Source organism: Cavia porcellus, unplaced genomic scaffold (assembly GCF_034190915.1).
Source record: "Cavia porcellus strain 051 isolate PalLab524CR breed Dunkin Hartley unplaced genomic scaffold, mCavPor4.1 scaffold_30, whole genome shotgun sequence".
Lineage (NCBI taxonomy): Eukaryota > Metazoa > Chordata > Mammalia > Rodentia > Caviidae > Cavia > Cavia porcellus.
The window spans coordinates 20493933-20510317 of NW_026947513.1; the positions used below are offsets into that span (position 1 = coordinate 20493933).

At 43.1% G+C, this 16385-nt stretch overlaps 1 protein-coding gene across 9 annotated transcripts in view; it reads right to left on the reverse strand.

The window, feature by feature from the left end:
- Positions 1 to 9030: 9030 nt before the first annotated feature.
- Positions 9031 to 16385, reverse strand: part of Rbm47 (RNA binding motif protein 47) — a 157455-nt gene continuing 150100 nt past the window's right edge. For all 9 annotated transcript variants that reach the window (XM_063240627.1, XM_063240626.1, XM_063240623.1 and 6 more), the window contains one exon: positions 9031 to 11788. In XM_063240627.1, the coding sequence (XP_063096697.1) occupies positions 11546 to 11788 (243 nt within the window). In that variant the 3' untranslated portion in view covers positions 9031 to 11545. The remainder of the gene's footprint in view (positions 11789 to 16385) is intronic.

The following is a 16385-nucleotide window of genomic DNA, read 5'->3' on the forward strand; positions in this document are numbered from 1 at the left end:
GTAATAGTTCCCATTTCAGTTTCCTTGAGTAGCCAAGTAATAGCAGTTCTTGGTCTTGCAGCTGAAGGTCTCTCATGTTCTTTTACTCTAGTTCACAATGATCTTCAGATTAAAAAGTCTCTTCTAAGTAGTATTATGTGAATTTAAAGTCCATCTCTTTTTTTTTTTTTTTGTCTTTTTCGTTTTTATCGGTACCAGGGATCGAACTCACGACTGCCTGCTTACAAAGCAGGCACTCATGCCGCTGAGCTAAATCCCCAGCCCCCTAAAGTCCATCTCCTTGCCAGGGCCCTTTCTCCCCTCCAGCTCTTCCTTCTCACAATGATACCTCTGTACAGGGGGCCAGTGTGATGCCATGGCCTGAGGTGAGGGGGCTCTGGCTCTTCCTCCTGGTCCCTGGGCCTTTGCTGGTTTCCAAGGCAGGGAGCTGACTCAGTGCGATCCCTGCTGCTGATCAGTGGAGCCTGTGATTGATGAAGCTGGGCTGGTCCCATTGGAAGCAGAGGGAGTTGGATCAGAACCTTGTTCTAGACTCCTGAGGTCCTGTATAGTTGTTATGGCTTGTATCTAGATGACAACCAAACCCTAATGCGGCCATAGGTAGGGCTTTTGAGAGGTGGTGGTGGGATCTAGGGTGTGTCATGCTACAATTAAGGATGTGATGCTGGCACTGATTCATGATAGGATGCTAGGATCAAGGGTTTTTCACCCTGGATGTGGGTGTTACCCATGCTAAGGGTGTGTAGCCTAGATAGACTGTGAGGGACAGACAGAGGGCCACTGTCTGCAGCCATGTCCTGAACTATTTCTCCTCTGTTATGCCACACTGCCTTGAAGACAGTCTACTATAGATGGAAACCTCTACAAACTGTAAACTGAAATAAACCTTTCCTTTTTAAACTTTGGGTGTCAAGTATTTTGTCTCAGCAATGTAAAAGGTAACTAAGGTAAATTTTGGTATCAAGAATGGAGATTTAGCTCAGCAGCATAAGCACCTGCCTTGCAAGCAGGCCATCGTGAGTTTGATCCCCGGTACTGATAAAAATGAAAACACACACACACACAAAAAAGAATGGGGTCGGGGCTGGAGGTTTAGGTCAGCGGCATAAGTGCCTGTTTGGCAAATGCAAGGCCGTGAGTTCAATCTCCAGCACAGGAAAAAAAAAAAAAAAAAAAAAGAATGGGGTCATGGCTGTAACTTTACCTGACCATGTGGTTTAGGAGCCTTTGGCTTGTGGGAAAAGTTTGGAGATGCCAGTTGAAAAAGCAGCCCTGGAATGCCCTAAATTGTACTTGATGTGAGATTCTGGTCAGAGCTCAGAAGATCAAAATGCTGACAGAAATGATGCCAGTGGGCCGGGCATATAACTCAGTGGTGGCATATGACAAGCACCTGCCTGGCAATTGTGAGGTGAATTTGATCCCCACTACAAACAGTACAAAAAAAAAAAAAATGATACCAGTAAAGACCAGGCTCAAGACATCTCTACTGGGAAGAAGAACCTCAGGGACTGCTGGACTCCTGATGATGTGTGTTATACCTTGGCAGAAAGTTTGTCTGCATTTTGCTCAGGTCCAGAGACTGCCTGAGATTGAGAGTAAGGGCAGTGTACTAATTAATCTTGTAGAAGAAACTTGAAAACAGTTTCATGACGAGGGAGTGTAATGGCTACAGTTGGGAGCTTTTAGCCAGATCTATGTTGAGAATCAATAACAAAGAGGCCAGCAGAATCATTTAACATATTTTGAGTTTGGCCAGAAAGGAAGCTCCAGTATAGTTGTGGATAGCAGAAGAGAATTTGGTTGCTGAGAAGAAAGAAGACAATGGAAAAGATGGTCTGAGGGACTGGGGATTTAGCTCAGCGGCATAAGCACCTGCCTTGCAAGCAGGCGGTCATGAGTTCAATCCCCGGTACCGATAAAAAAAAAAAAAGAAAGATGGTCTGAAGACATCACAGGAAACAGCATGACTTCAAACTTTGTAACATCCTAATTGCAATGGTGAGAAGCTGCTTTGATGAGAGAGTACCAGAGCACCATGTTCCAGAATGGCAGTGGCCTAGAGTATTTTTTCCTCAAGGTTGGGTCATAATACTCAGCAGCCCTGTCACTGGATCCCTGTAGCCAAGAGAGAAGGAAACCTGGATACTGCTCCAGCTGGTGGCAAGCCTTGGCATGATCCACACAGTCTTAGTTTTAGGTACATGAAGAATACAGGAGTTGTGTGGTCAGGAAGGCTTCTACCCAACTATCAGAAAAAGGCCTGGGAAACCAGGCAGTGTGCCCCCGAGAGGTCAATGTGTGAGGCTGTAAGTGTGAAGCAACAGGTGCAGTGGGGATCCCTGAAGTTTGGAGAAGCCAGGAGCTTGGATCATCTGAGAAAAGCTACAAGGAGGGAGCAGAGCCAGCCCAAGAGAAGCCATGTGTGCCACAACCATCGGCAGTTCCATAGAGGTGGAGTAAGCCAAACTTATTTGTAGTTAACATCTTACCACAGGTTGCCTCGGATGCTGGGCACAGAAATCTAGGACTTAATGTTGTCCTGTTGGATTTTGGTCTTGCTTTACTATCATTCTTTTCTATTCTCCACTTTTTTGTTTTGTAATGGGGATCAAACTCAGGAGCTCACTCTTGCAAGCAGGCACTTGTGCCACTGAGCCAAACTCCTGGCTTATCCCCCTGTTTTGAATTGGAATGTTTGTCATGTGCTACTGTATGTTGGAAGTGTTTAATTTTCTTTTCACCTGTACAGGGGCTCACAGCTAAGAGTTTGTCTTAAATCTTAGAGGAAATTGTAGACAGACTTTTCAGCAATACTGAAACTATCAGGACTCTGGCAACTCTTGGAGACAGACTAAATGTCTTTGGAGAAAGGGACAGGCATGAGTCTCTGGGGGTGTTGGGGTGGTATGTTATGGTTCATGTTGGTGTCTCCCCAAAGCCTCATGCAATCACAGGTGGAGCTTTTTCAGCAGTGACTGGATATTGAGTGTGTGATACTGGGATTAACTGTGTGATGTTGGGATCAAGGATGTGTGATTACTAAATTAGCCCACTTATTGGTTTTATATAGTTCTGAGTATGGGTAATGAGAAGGCCCAACCTGGGTATCAATGCTACTCACCCTGCGGATGTAATATAAGAGAGAGAGACAGGGCTGCTGTCAACATGTGCTGCTTACTCCCTTCTGCCTCTCACAAACTGTTTCTCCTCTGTGATGCCCTCTACCACACCGACCTTGCATGGAGCCAGCCAGTTGTGCACTGAAACCTCTAAAATCTGAGCTGAAAACTTCCTGGCTACTTAGTTACTTTTCTTGTTGCTGAGACAAAATACCCAACATCCATAATACTCAGCAGTCCTGTCACTAGATCCCTCTAGCCAGGAAAGGTTTCACATGGGTGAAAGAGCTGTCTCCCCAGAGAGGTACTGACAGATCTGTGTAGCTTGAGATGCAAGGCTTACGTTGAGCCCACAAAATCATTTCAGACTCCCACTGAAGTACTTCGAAAGCTCTTGTCTTTATATTATTTGCATCAGAGTCAAGGCTCTCATGAGCTCCATTTAGCTTCCAGACGGGCTTTTGGTGGCACTGGTTGTTCAATCAATAAGGTTACCCCTAAGTTCTCATCTCTGGGGTCAAATGGAAGAGGGTACGAGCTGCCCATCCATCCACACCAGCTATGAGAACTCAGGACATCACTTAACTTCTTTTTGGCCTTCAATTTCACTAAATGTAAAAAGAGGATTGCTAACAATAGCATCTACCTCAGAGAGTTGAGAGGGTATGATGAGATACTGCATTTAAAGTCACTTAACATTACTGAGTTTAGACTATCATACTGAATTTGTCCACTTTGGTCCCAATTGCCCTTTCAATAAAGAGAAGATAACGCTCACCATTATCTCCTTAGACTCTATACAAAGCTTGGCACATAATAAATGCTTAAAAAGTATTTTTTGAATGAATGAATGGGGATGATGAAGTGAAGAAGGTGTTCTGTAAAAACCCAGCAGGACTCATGAGGCTCATGTGAGACAAAGCTTCAGAAAGCTGCTGTGTGGTGACAGGCTACTCAGTGGGAAACTGGTCATGTGATTAGTGTCTTACAGTAAAGGAAGTTCCTTGGTTGGCATATATCCCCGGCATTTTGTAGTGTGTCTCATTTTTGGAACACTGGTCATTAACATTGTTGCATGAACGCTCCAGAGAATCTCATTTGGCTCCCTGTCAACTCAAAATTCTTAGCCTGGACTCCTTGCATTATCTGCACTTTGTGATCCAGTGTCATGGGCAGGGGAAGGACCTACTGACCCACTGACCGAGGATGTCATTCTCGTTATTTGACTGGCTCTAGCCTTAAATTTCAAAATTAGAGATTTATTCTTTGGCTTGTTGGATAAAGGATTCGTGCTTACTGAGAAAAGTATATAACTCATCTTAGTAAGAATTAGCTTTTTCTTTCCCTTCCTAAGAGCAAAGTTTGATAAAAGGCATGTGAGTACGCAAGAGTAGAAATCAGGAAAAAAGAATTCAGAAAAATAATCCTCCATGCCCTGGAGACTGCAAAAGGTCTAGTGTCCCATATTTTGCTGGGGATGTCACCCTTCTTTTTCACTTGCTCCAATGACTTTTGTGACGAAGAGACTCTGTCACAAGTCCAGTGAAACTTCTAAAGTAAACAAATGACTCTAAGTCTTTACCAAATGAGTGAATTACCCTTTCCACTCTCTGGTTCTGATGTTAGATAATCCAGGTTCAAATCCACGCTCCTTCATTTATTTCCTGCTATGTGGTCCTGGGTAAATTATTAAACTTCTTTTTGGCTCCTTGCTGTTGTTACTTTAGTTGATGAAGTGGGGAAATAGTAGCTATTTCAACTATGAAAACTCATCCATGCGAAGTTAACTATACTGGTGGAAGTCAGGATTTCTCTTGATGGCAGCTAGTCAGTGGAAAGGACTGGAGAGAAGCTTCTGGAAGGCAGGTGATACCCTTCCCCCACCTTGGTCACATGGACCAGCTCCCCTGGAAAAAATTCAGCAAGCTGTGTATGATATCTCAACTATTGCATATCTATACTGTTTTTTTTTTTTTTTTTTTTTAAGTTTTGAGATCATTTATATAAAACACTCTTTGGCATATAGCATTTTATTGGCAGCTGTTTACTATTGTCCTCTGTGAGTGATCCCTCCTGAAAACTTTAATATGATTCCCAAACAGGAAATGAGGAACAAGATCAAGAAATGAGGGTAGTCTTGCTGGTGTACTCAATACTTTGCTTAAAGAGCTGGGAAATTTTTAATTTTGTCTCTTCTGCTCAGAATAATTCCCTTGTAAGGATTAGAGCACATTTAGAATCCATTTCATTTCCAAATTTCTCCTTTTACAGGAGCGTTTCATTTGGAAGAGGGAGATTAGGGGCTGAAACCTCATAGCACTTTATATAAGATTGGCGAAGTGTCAGATGACCGTATTTGAATTGGAAGAGAGGGGAGGGTATTGAGGTCTATGGAATGATATTGTCCTGTGTACCACCACTGCTTGGAATATAGCCCTGAAAAAGGAGAGGGAAAATTCCAGCCAAACTGAACTGGCATGACCTGTCATATCATAATACCATAGTTCAAAATGTCTTGACCCAGCACCCCAGCAAGGTCATTTTGGGAACAATTAGGCTTTGGTAACAGGACTTACCTGCCTCAGAATGACTAAGGCCTCTTGAAACCTCGTGGTTGGTTAATCATTAATGAAGATTTTTGACAAACAAAGTAGAGAAAGCCAAGAATTAAGGGTGGCTAAAAATTAGCCCGGGAAAGGTCATATTTATTATAAAAGTAGGATTTGATGTTATGGTTGTGGGTATAATTGTGCAGAATAGATCGGCAAGGAAATATTCCACTGGGGGAGCCAAGGTCCCTCCGGAGATTCTTCCTGGTCCCCCCCCCCCATCCTTTGCCCTTTGTGGGGTCACAGCTTCTACTACCTTTATGAGAAGTTTGCATTCCTGTCCCGTGGTGGTGGTGTTTACCTAGGGACAGGGGAGGTCCCAGTAGGTACATACAGCTGCTGGAGACCCCTAAGAGGAAGGGGTAGAAAACCCCAGAGGCCACAACCAAAGAGGGAGGGGGCTCTGCCTCCCCCTAAAACTCAAGTCCTAAGGAGAAATGACCGATGCCCAGTTTGGCTTCTAGCCTCTTTGTTCTAGTGAGTAGAGTGCTTCTGTCCACAGTGGGTGCGGGGCTGTTAACGGTGCTGGCTGTTGGCTGAACAGAGGTTGGGTCTCTTTTTTTTTTCGTTCTCCTCCTCCTCCTCGGGGCAGCCCCACTGAACTCTTGTCAGGGGCTTGAGGACACCATGTCATTTTCATCTGGGTCCTGGCCATTCTTGTCCCCTTTCCTCCATGCTCCTGGGTTGCCCTGCAGATCCACTTTCCCTTGGAGTTTCCTGCCCCTCTGCCCAGGCCAGGATAGGCTGTCTGCCGCCTTTTCACTACTAGCACAGAGTTGACACTCAACAAATGTTTTGAATGGATGGGAGAATACAGGGATGCTAAGGCCTGGGCAGGATGTGTGGCTCAGTGGTAGAGCATTTGTTTAGCATATGTAAGGCTCCTGGGTTCCAGTTTCTGCAAGAGGCTTAAAGTTTTAAAGCTTTCTGGAATTACTATGATAGTTCAAAGAGGGGCAGGGAAAGGATGTAGCCTTTTAGAAAAGTGCCTACGACATATCAAGCTTTTTAGGATTCATGAATGCATCTGACTTTTACAATAATCAACATTCTTATCTCTAACCAGTTAAGAAATAAGAGGTGAGGTGTCTTCCTAGGCTGCATAACTGCTAAGCAGCAAAGCCTGCTCACCCGCTGCCCAGCTTCTGACTGCAGGGCCAGCCTGGGTCTTAGGCCACAGTGCTTGCACATGGAGGAAGGAATCTGGATAATCACATTTCTCCAGGTTTTTGGCATGCAGCATTAAAATCAGAGCAACTCTGGGTACCTAGAAAGTGAAGACTAGTGAGGGAGGAAAAAGGAGAATGGGACGTATCTAGTTTGGGTGCTCAGACCTTGGAGTCAAAGCGAAATATTCTGTGGATGGCCTGAGTCTTCGCCTATCTTTAAACTTAACCTTATTTTTGACCCTGAGGAGTTAGAAATAGGCATGGAGCCAAGAAAGAAGCAGGACAAGGACAAAGTGAGTCCATCTGTGTCATTCTACTAAACTATTCTTTACAAGTGGAAAATTTAATTTTTTTAAGGGTCACGTCAAAGTGTCATTTCATTGACGCATGGCAAAATGACACACTCCGCATGATTAAGAATATAACAACTCTGAGCAGTTGAGTACCCAGAAGATTTTATAATAGATATGGAATTATTAAAGTAATACATAAAAAAAGTCAGACTGTGCTACTTGTCCCTTCTGCTAAATAAGTGCTTGTGGATATTGCCATGATAGATTATTCTGGAATTTAAAAAATGCAGCAGCTACTTAAGAGTTAGCAGGGTGTGGGAGAGGGCTGGAGGTGTGGCTCACTGGGAGCTTAGCATGTGTGAGACTCTGGATCAGATCCCTAGGACCAAGCCAAGCAATCCAGAAGGGTTCAGTTGATGTCCCAGGCCGGCCGGTGAGTGTCTTCTGTAGCCTTCAGGATGGCCTTGTAGCCAGATTCCTTAAACCTCCCAGCACACACATCTTTGCAAGCCTGACTCCACTTCATGAAGTGCAGGCTGAGTGTACACATTCAGCTTCTCTCTCCCTAGTGCCATTCCTCAAGCTGTGTGTAGAACCACACTAAAAGCTTGCAGAAAAGAAACTGTACTTGTAGATAAGTTTATCTTTTCTTAAAGCCTAGGCTTTCCCATTGTCAGGGTCGGCCACTGGAATGCAGTGCCTGGAGTCTTCAGTACAGATTGGAGTCCTGATTCCTACCAGCTGTGTGACCTTGGCTGGTCAGAGCCACCTGCTCCTGAAATGATGCAGCCAGAGTCTAGTTCATTACACACACACACACACACACACACACACACACAGTACTTGTCCTTTAATGGCAGACTACTAATTTCCTCCCACTAGATCTTCCCTCCATGAGCGCGAGACCAAAACTTGGTTCCTAGAACAGAACCTGGCACCTGGTAGAGGTGTAATACCTACTTTGTATAATTAGTAATGCCTTTTCTAAGGAGGCCAATTTAACTTGAGACTTCTAAAGGATGCCTGTACTTTTCTCTTAGCACAAGAAAGAATCAGCATATCTTGTTGCCCTTAAAAATACTGCCTAATGATCTGCCTCTTGGAAAGTTTCCAGGCCTATTCTAAAAAGGCCTTTGTATGTTTAAGAGGAAGCAGGAAGTTAGGATTCCAGGAAATACAGGCCGGGAGGCCATGGCACAGTGTTCAAAGTTAAGGTAAAATTCTTGTTCAGCACAGCCACATAGAGCAATTATGAGAAGCATAATAATTCTACTGACAGTTGCTTGCTTTCCAGTCTCTTGCTTGGCTGTGCGGATAGGTACTGTCTCACATTAGTGATGACCTCTAGAGAAAGGAGAAGGAAGTGTTGCATTAACCCCATGGCACCCTGGGAAACAAAGATCCAAGAAGGCTTTGGTTTCTGATGTGGTGACCAACTTAAAGGTCACCCCAGTACTTTCATGAGTTCTCCAAAGAACTCAAAGTCACTTCAAGCTCTTCCATCTGGAGTTCTGAGACTAAAGCACTGAGGGCAGTGACAAGCTTTGCCACAGCCTGTGCCAATCCAAATGTAGTATTTGAGTGCTCAACCTGATGCCACCGGAGTCAAAGTTGGAGGGCACTAATGACTTGTAATTCAACCCTGTCACCATCCTCCATAGCAACTCCAAGGTAAAGACAGGACAGTAACTTGCCTGTTTCTCTAATAGAAAATACTGAATTGCTTCATCCCTTCTATGCCTGTGAGGGTGTTTTGAGATTTGGGGGGGAAAGAAAATCAGTACTAAAAAACAAAAACAAAAAAATACCCCAGACTATTTAAAATAAAGGCTTGAAATTGCTTTAAAGAAAGCTTTATTTGCTACATACATCCTAAGAACGTAAATGGAGCAGGATCTAAATAGCCTTTCAAATACAAAGCAGCTAAAATCAACTAAACTACTAGCATGTGTGGAAACAGAACTCTACAACATTTAAAAAAAAAACATTTATATAGTTTGTTCTTAACCCTAAAAAAAAAGTTCACATTTCAAGTTATAAACTTACCCCAGTAGTGTACTATGAAATGGTTTTGAAACAACAGATAACAGAAGAGAACAGACAGGAGGCTCAGTGATACTTAAATGGCCATCACCAACATTTGTTTTTAAGGTAGTTTGGTAGTGGCCATGTTAAGACATCTTTTTTTTTTTTTTTTTCCTTTTTTTGCCTTTCTTTCTTTTTTCTTTTTTTTTGCAAATAACTTACAGGCACATGTAAAATACAGTAAGAACGCTGGGTCAGAGTTTCATCCAGTGAACCTCTGGGACAATCCTTCCCTGGAAGGAGAGTACTTCTTTCACACGAGTCAAGGGATGAGGATCCGATCCACATTGCATTTTGTTGGAATACCCATTCCAACAGATTTGAGTTTGGATGCAGCCTGCTGGGTACCTCACCAGGAACATTGCACAGTTACTTTCTGTCATTTAATGGGAAGGAATGTCAGGAATGTTTAAAGGCCTCGGCAGGCACTCAATAATTTTATAGAATAGTTAAATAAATATTCCTTACATATAAAAACTCATCAAGCTGAGGGGGGAGGCATTTGGGGATCTCTTAATCAAAAAAAAAAAAAAAACCTAAAAGTATTTGCTAAGGGCACGATCCTATTAATTCACAAATAAAAATTCAGCCATCAACAAAACTCCAATGAGTGGAAAGATGTGATGGACCTCTTTCATGATATAAACATACAACTGTGTATTTACTAGCTATTGCACACCTCATTTCCTTGATAGAGCCTTTTAAAAAATCCAAGTTGATGTATTTCATAAAATAGATGATGATCTGAACATGTTACTGTATTTTACATTCATGCTGCTAAGCAAAAGCCTTTAAACAGGCACAAAACACTGCAACAACATACTCACTTCCTAATAGAGCAAACCCTTCTAACAGCATTGAAATAAAATGGTTTCACTTTGTATTAAACTACATAACCTGGAACTTCTGCAACATAAAAGGAGAAGAAGTAAGCATTATATTTACAGACTCTCTTTAACTTTTTCAGGTCCTTTCCTCCTCCCGGAATTGCACCAGCGAGGTTTACCTGCAAGTGCTCAGCGCGAGCACAGACGTAATGCCTGATAGACACAAGGCTGCTAGCGCCCTCGATGCCTGCACACGTTTTCCATGAAATACGGTAAGGCAACCAGAAGCCTAACTTTCTGCTGACAAGTCTTTCGGGTCTTGTCTACAATGACATACATTCTTTGTCTCTAAAAGTCATACTTCAAAAACAAGTAAAATAAAAGCACTAGAAAGGGAATTAAAATTTTATATTGGACAATTAAATAGCTACACAAAGATGTCTTATGCAAACATAACAAAAACCTTGTGCTTAAACATACTCTGCTATTGAAAATAGCCACACATAGAAGAGAATTCCTCCCCAACCACAGCAATAACAACAACAAAAAATACAACAAAACAAAAAACTCCAACAAAAACCCAGGAAGAAGTATAATAAAAGCCACCAGTTGTTTTCTCTATCAGAGTTCTTCATTGTCCCAGACTTGCCAAACTTGGAAGTTGGGTAGCGGTGGGACAGAGGTGAGGGAAAAGGGGGGATGGGCACAGCTAATAATGAAGGTACAGGACCCCAAGGAAATGGGGACAGGTGAGGGCTTTCCAGTGTTTGCACACAGGTTGTGATGAGTCCTTCCCATGTTGGCTTAAGGAGAGGTCGAGTGTTTAACTGATAGTAACACCGTCAACCCTTAATGCTGGTGAAAATACAGCAGAGGTTTTTACTCATTTCAAAATTGCACTTTCCAGTATCATCTTTAGAATAACATCTTATGTAGTATTTTAAAGCACTATGGTTTGTATCTTTAAATATTGAATATATTTTTCAAAATAGTTCCCTAGCTGCTCACCTGTGCTTTAATACATATATATATATATATATAGCTGATATATTATTGAAGATACTACAAAATAGAAATATCTGGAGTGCAGAAGTTAAGAAAATAACCTTCATACTGAAAATATATCCTTAAAAAACAAACAAAAAACCAAAACCTCTATACAAATGTGGTATAGCATACAGATTTTTCAAAAGATGGTATTAAGGCACGGACCGTTGTAAGTCTTATAGAAATGTATGAACACAGGCCTCTGAGGTGGAAAACAGTCTTTAAAAAACTAGTGAAAAACTTCATGTATATAAAAGATTTCCATGTGGTACTTGATAGCATTCTTCACTTTCTGGTTTCAGATGTGCGCTGATGCAATGTGTTCTGTCTTCATAAATAGTAAAGCGTTCCTTCAGTGGTGTCTTTGGGCTTGTCTTCCTCCCGTCGCCAGTCTCAGTATGTCTGGTAGACGTCGTGGATGGGGACCTGAATAGCAGCAGCTGGGAAGGCCTGAGGTATGTAGCCTGCAGCGTATCCTCCATAGACAGCTGCCGCGGCAGCTGCGTTCTTCTGTAGTGTGGCGATCGTGGCTGTGGCCGGAGCAGCAAAAGGGACGTAACTGGCCCCGTAGATGCTGGCAGTGTGAATTCTCTGCACGTTTGGAGCCACCGTGTACACTGGAGTTATTGGGCGACCCTGAGGAGGGGAGATAAGGAGAGTCCTTCCTGAGCCATGTATGTATACCTATCGCCCATTCATTCATCAAACAACTCTCTCCAGTCTCAGGAAAAGGAGGCAGACAGACAGGCTAGAGGGATAAGAAAGAGCCACTGAAGAGGGAAGGCAAGTTCAACTACGGGCCCCAGGGGAAGTGACAGAGGCAAAGGTGGGCTGCTTGGGCATCTTCCACCCAGCATTCCACTCAATCAGCCTATGCTCCACTCCAGAATGAGCTGGTCAAGGAAGCTGAGTCTCTTCCTTCACATGGGAACTCAAACGAAGCATTTTCCCTAAAATGCAGCCCCACAAACATGTCAGCGGCTTCAACTCTTACTTAGCTGATAGAACACTATCTGTTTCTAGGGGAGATCATCCCTGCTCAGTGGGACTGGTCTGCAGAGGGACAGCTTCTTAAGCTGTGATTTTAAATTTGTGACCACCCACAGTTTCCAGCCAATGTGATTGCTGGTTTGCATCGTTTCCCATCTCAGATAAACACTACTATACGCACAGTGTGGTACAGAGGATTAGAGAAGGAATCAACTAACGTGGGAACTGGAGAAACTGGGAACATCAGAGCTGAGTTTTGACGGATAAGAGGGGTTTCCAAGTGAGGAGGAAGTGGAAGTTATCTTAAGTGAAGATTTCTTGATGGAGATGCCCCCACGGCCTGTCTGGTCCCCCTGTGTCCTTCTGTGTGTCTGAAGAGTGGAACCTATACTATGTTTTCAGGACAAACGAGTCGGAGGCAGAGACTCTGAGGTTCAGCAGTTCACAAAGAGTTTTCCATAGACTAGTTTCTGGGAGCCACATCACCAAAAGGGAGATTTTGGTAAAATAAAATATACATTCAACAAGATATTTGGTATATCTGATATTCTATAGAATACCCTGAATTAAGTGCTGGTTTGGTCTCTTCATGCTTTATTATATCTTCAAAAGACATACTTTATGATATATGAAAAGGAAAATTAAATTTAAGATGCTGATGCTTCCTGGATCCTCATAAAGGAATTAAAAGTTATTTCACTTACCAAGTCTGCAAGCCAGACTTGCAAAATTACATTCAATGGAACTTCTAACTTATGAATATTTTTTCAACTGTAGTCGTAACAATAACTATACTAATGCTAATCCTAACAGCATGAATCAGGAGACTCTTGTCTGCCAGGCCTGTTTTAGCACCTCAATTGGATGCCAATAGCACACTGGCTCGTCATGAGCCTGGTGAAGTCAGGGACTTGATTACGTGGGGAGGGGCGGGTGTGTTATGGGGCTTGCACAAACTGATGTGCTCGTTAAGCAATGTATGGCCTCACCTCATTCCGCCTCCTGTGAGGCTGTGCAAGACAAGAGAGTCTCACTGCTTACCTCATTACCAGGGAGCTTCGCTTGGGAACTAGAAGAGAGCTCCTGAGGGCTCAACAGCAAATACACAAAGATGAGCAGGGGATCGGAGACTCCAAGTGGCCTCAGTCTGCATACATACACCCAGGGCAGGTGGAGGACAGACCAGAGAGGAGCTAAGCATTCTGGGTGTCCCAAATATTTGGCCTAATCTGGACACATGACCTTAGAGGTCAAAACACCTTAATTAAGGCACACTTCTAAAACTGTTCCCAACATACTACCAGGGGCAATCACCTACTTTTACTAATAGTTGAATAAAAGCAAACCTGTTCTAAATGATGCATTGCTAATTTGTGATGACCTAAGGGAAAACAAAGACCTCAAGGGCTAATCAGGCAAAGATAAATACCTTTAAAAAAATCCATGTGACATCTTTAACAACTGCTTGTAAGCCAAATGCCAGGTGATGAACACCTGCAATCCCAGCACTCTGAAGGTTGACATAGGAAGATCACAGCAGGTGTGATGACACATGCTTATCATCCCAGTACTTGGGGAGACTGAGGCAGGAGGATCACAAGTTCTAACCAAGTCTGAGCAATTCAATAATTTAGTGAGACTGTCTCAAAATAAAAAAGGGGAGGGGGGCTGGGGAAGTGGCTCAGTGGGAAGGCCCTGGATTCAATTCCCCCAAGCTCAAGGACAGCCTGAGCTACACAGCAAGATCCTGTCACAAAGCAACACCACCGGAAAAAAACAAAAAACAGCTTCCAAACTAGTGGAGGAAATTGAAACCATGGATTAAATGAGATTGGAGCTGGTCTGTGAATTTCACTTCCTCCTTCTAGCCCAGATTATTGTGTGCACTGAGGCTTATAAAGAATATTACTAACAGCCCCATACCAATCACTCTCCTCCCACATTTTGTTTCATGTAATCTGTTTTGGCTCTCACTCTCTGCCCTCTAATTTTGCTAAGAACCCTTTTACACTAGCAAGAGTAACCCACCTTTGTCACAAGGTATATTCCCAGGCAGGATTAACGCCCCTAACAAATGAGGGGACCAGTGCTGCAGCCCAGGCTTGTGACCTTCTGCAATAACACGGTTAGAGGTGAGTGGGGAAAGGGACGTTGAGGGGTGGAGGCAGGGAGAGAAAGGACTGCAGTTTCCCTGCTGTCAAAGAGCAATGCTGATCTGTGTTGTACCTGGACCACAGATTTGCTGTTGAGAATGAGAAAGCTCCAAGAGATCAGTCTGAAAGTGTAGGCTGACACCGGCAAATTTTCCTTCATTGCTTTCCAAACCTACATGAAGTCTTGGATATAAAATGGTAAACCCGAGCAGGGAGGATGATGAGATACAGGGAGGTTCTGGAAGCCATCAGAGCTCTGATGGCAACATTCAGTGCAGACAGGAGAGAGACAGGGAGGGTGTGAAACCCGGTGTGATTAGAGGCCTGGAATTTGGACCTTACTAGAACTGAAAGTTCACAAATTTCTAAGTAGAAAAGAATGAAGAAATTATCACTGCATGCAGTTGGATGGAAGGAGTAACTTCGCATGTTCTGTAGCACAGCAGGGTAACTACAGTTAACATGATTATTAATCTCTCAGTACCTAGTAGAGAGGATGCTGAATGCTCTCACAACAAAGAAATAGCAAATGTTTAATGTGATCAATATGACAATTACCTCATCTGATCATTACACATTATATACATGCATTAAAATACCAAAGTGTACTCCATACAGATGGATGATTTTTGTGTCAATTAAAGTATTAAAAAGAGAAACTACCTGAAATGTACTAAAGTTTACTTTTAAGTTATTATGGACTTTTATAATCAGTCCCCAAGTAATAACTAAATTTAGCTGTCATTGTACAATGTGACTCACAAGCTATTTCTGTTTTTGTATTAAGGGATCATGTGTTAAAGAATATTCAGTGACATACAGATAAGTCCTTTGACTTAACCCTTGCTGAATAACTGTCAAGACTGGGTTCAAAGTAGGCAAAAGCAAGGGAATAGGGTCCTATTGGGTGCTCACCAGCCTGGCTCTGGTTTGGAATCATCAAGGCACTGGCACATGAGAGCGATTCCAGAACCCAGTCGAGTTCAGTCGAACTGGAACTTTCAGGGCTTTGAGCCTAGGAACCTGAGTAATTCTCATTCAGGAGATGAGAGATCCTGGGCCTGAGTATCTGTGTGTGGTGGCGATGTAGCTGTGATTCACTGCCTCGGAGAGAAGAGCATTTCTGTGGCACAGATGCACTTTCTGTCTGCTATGCACTGAAGGCACAAAGAAGCCTTTGGTGTGGGGCAGCTTCATCCTAACGCTGAATCTACTGGCAGCCGCGTCCAAGAAATAACACAGCAGTGAGAAGCACAGAAGGCGGACTTCTCTAGGATGGATGGCGAGAGAGCTCTCACAGGCAAAATGTGAAGAAGCCACACATGAGAGGACATGCTGGCAAAGTGGAGAAGCAGGGCAAATGGCAAGAACAGATTGGAGAAAAGGGAAGGGGGCGACAGGACTGGAAGAGCAGAATAAAGGCAGATTTTGTAAGAATATCTGTGCCTGCATAGTTACTGTCTTTTCACGTACATATACACACAATACATATCGCACACACACACATACATACGGTAAACATTTTTTAAAAACCTTGAAGCTGAGTGTGGTGGTGTATGCCTATAATCCTGGCACTCAGGAAGCTGAGGCAGGAGGATGGTTATGAGTTCAAGCCCCACCCTCCAGGGCTATAAAGTGAGTTCAAGACCAGCCTGAACTGAATAGTGAAATCCTGTCCCCAAAAGACAAAATACAGCAAAAAATCTCCTTGCGCTATGAGTAGGATTATGAAAATATGAACTACCTCCCTGAACTCTGTGCATCAGCTCCTTCTAAACAGGAGCGGAGTATTTTCAGTGACACTTCAAAATACAGTACTGTGCCACGTAAAATCACGTCACATTTGTATATCACTTCCCATCTTCGACACAATGATACTTTTGGAGTAGTACAATTCTTATTAAAAGTTTCTTTCCCATTATGGTTCATATTAAACTTTAAGGGATAGAGGTATAGCTTAGTGCTGGGGCATTTGCCTAGCAAGCATGAGGCCCTGGGTTCCACCCCCAGCCATGCAAAAACAACTTTTTAATAAAAATGTCAGCCAATCTTGCAGTTCTAAGAGAGGCAAGCATGAAGAAATTCACAGC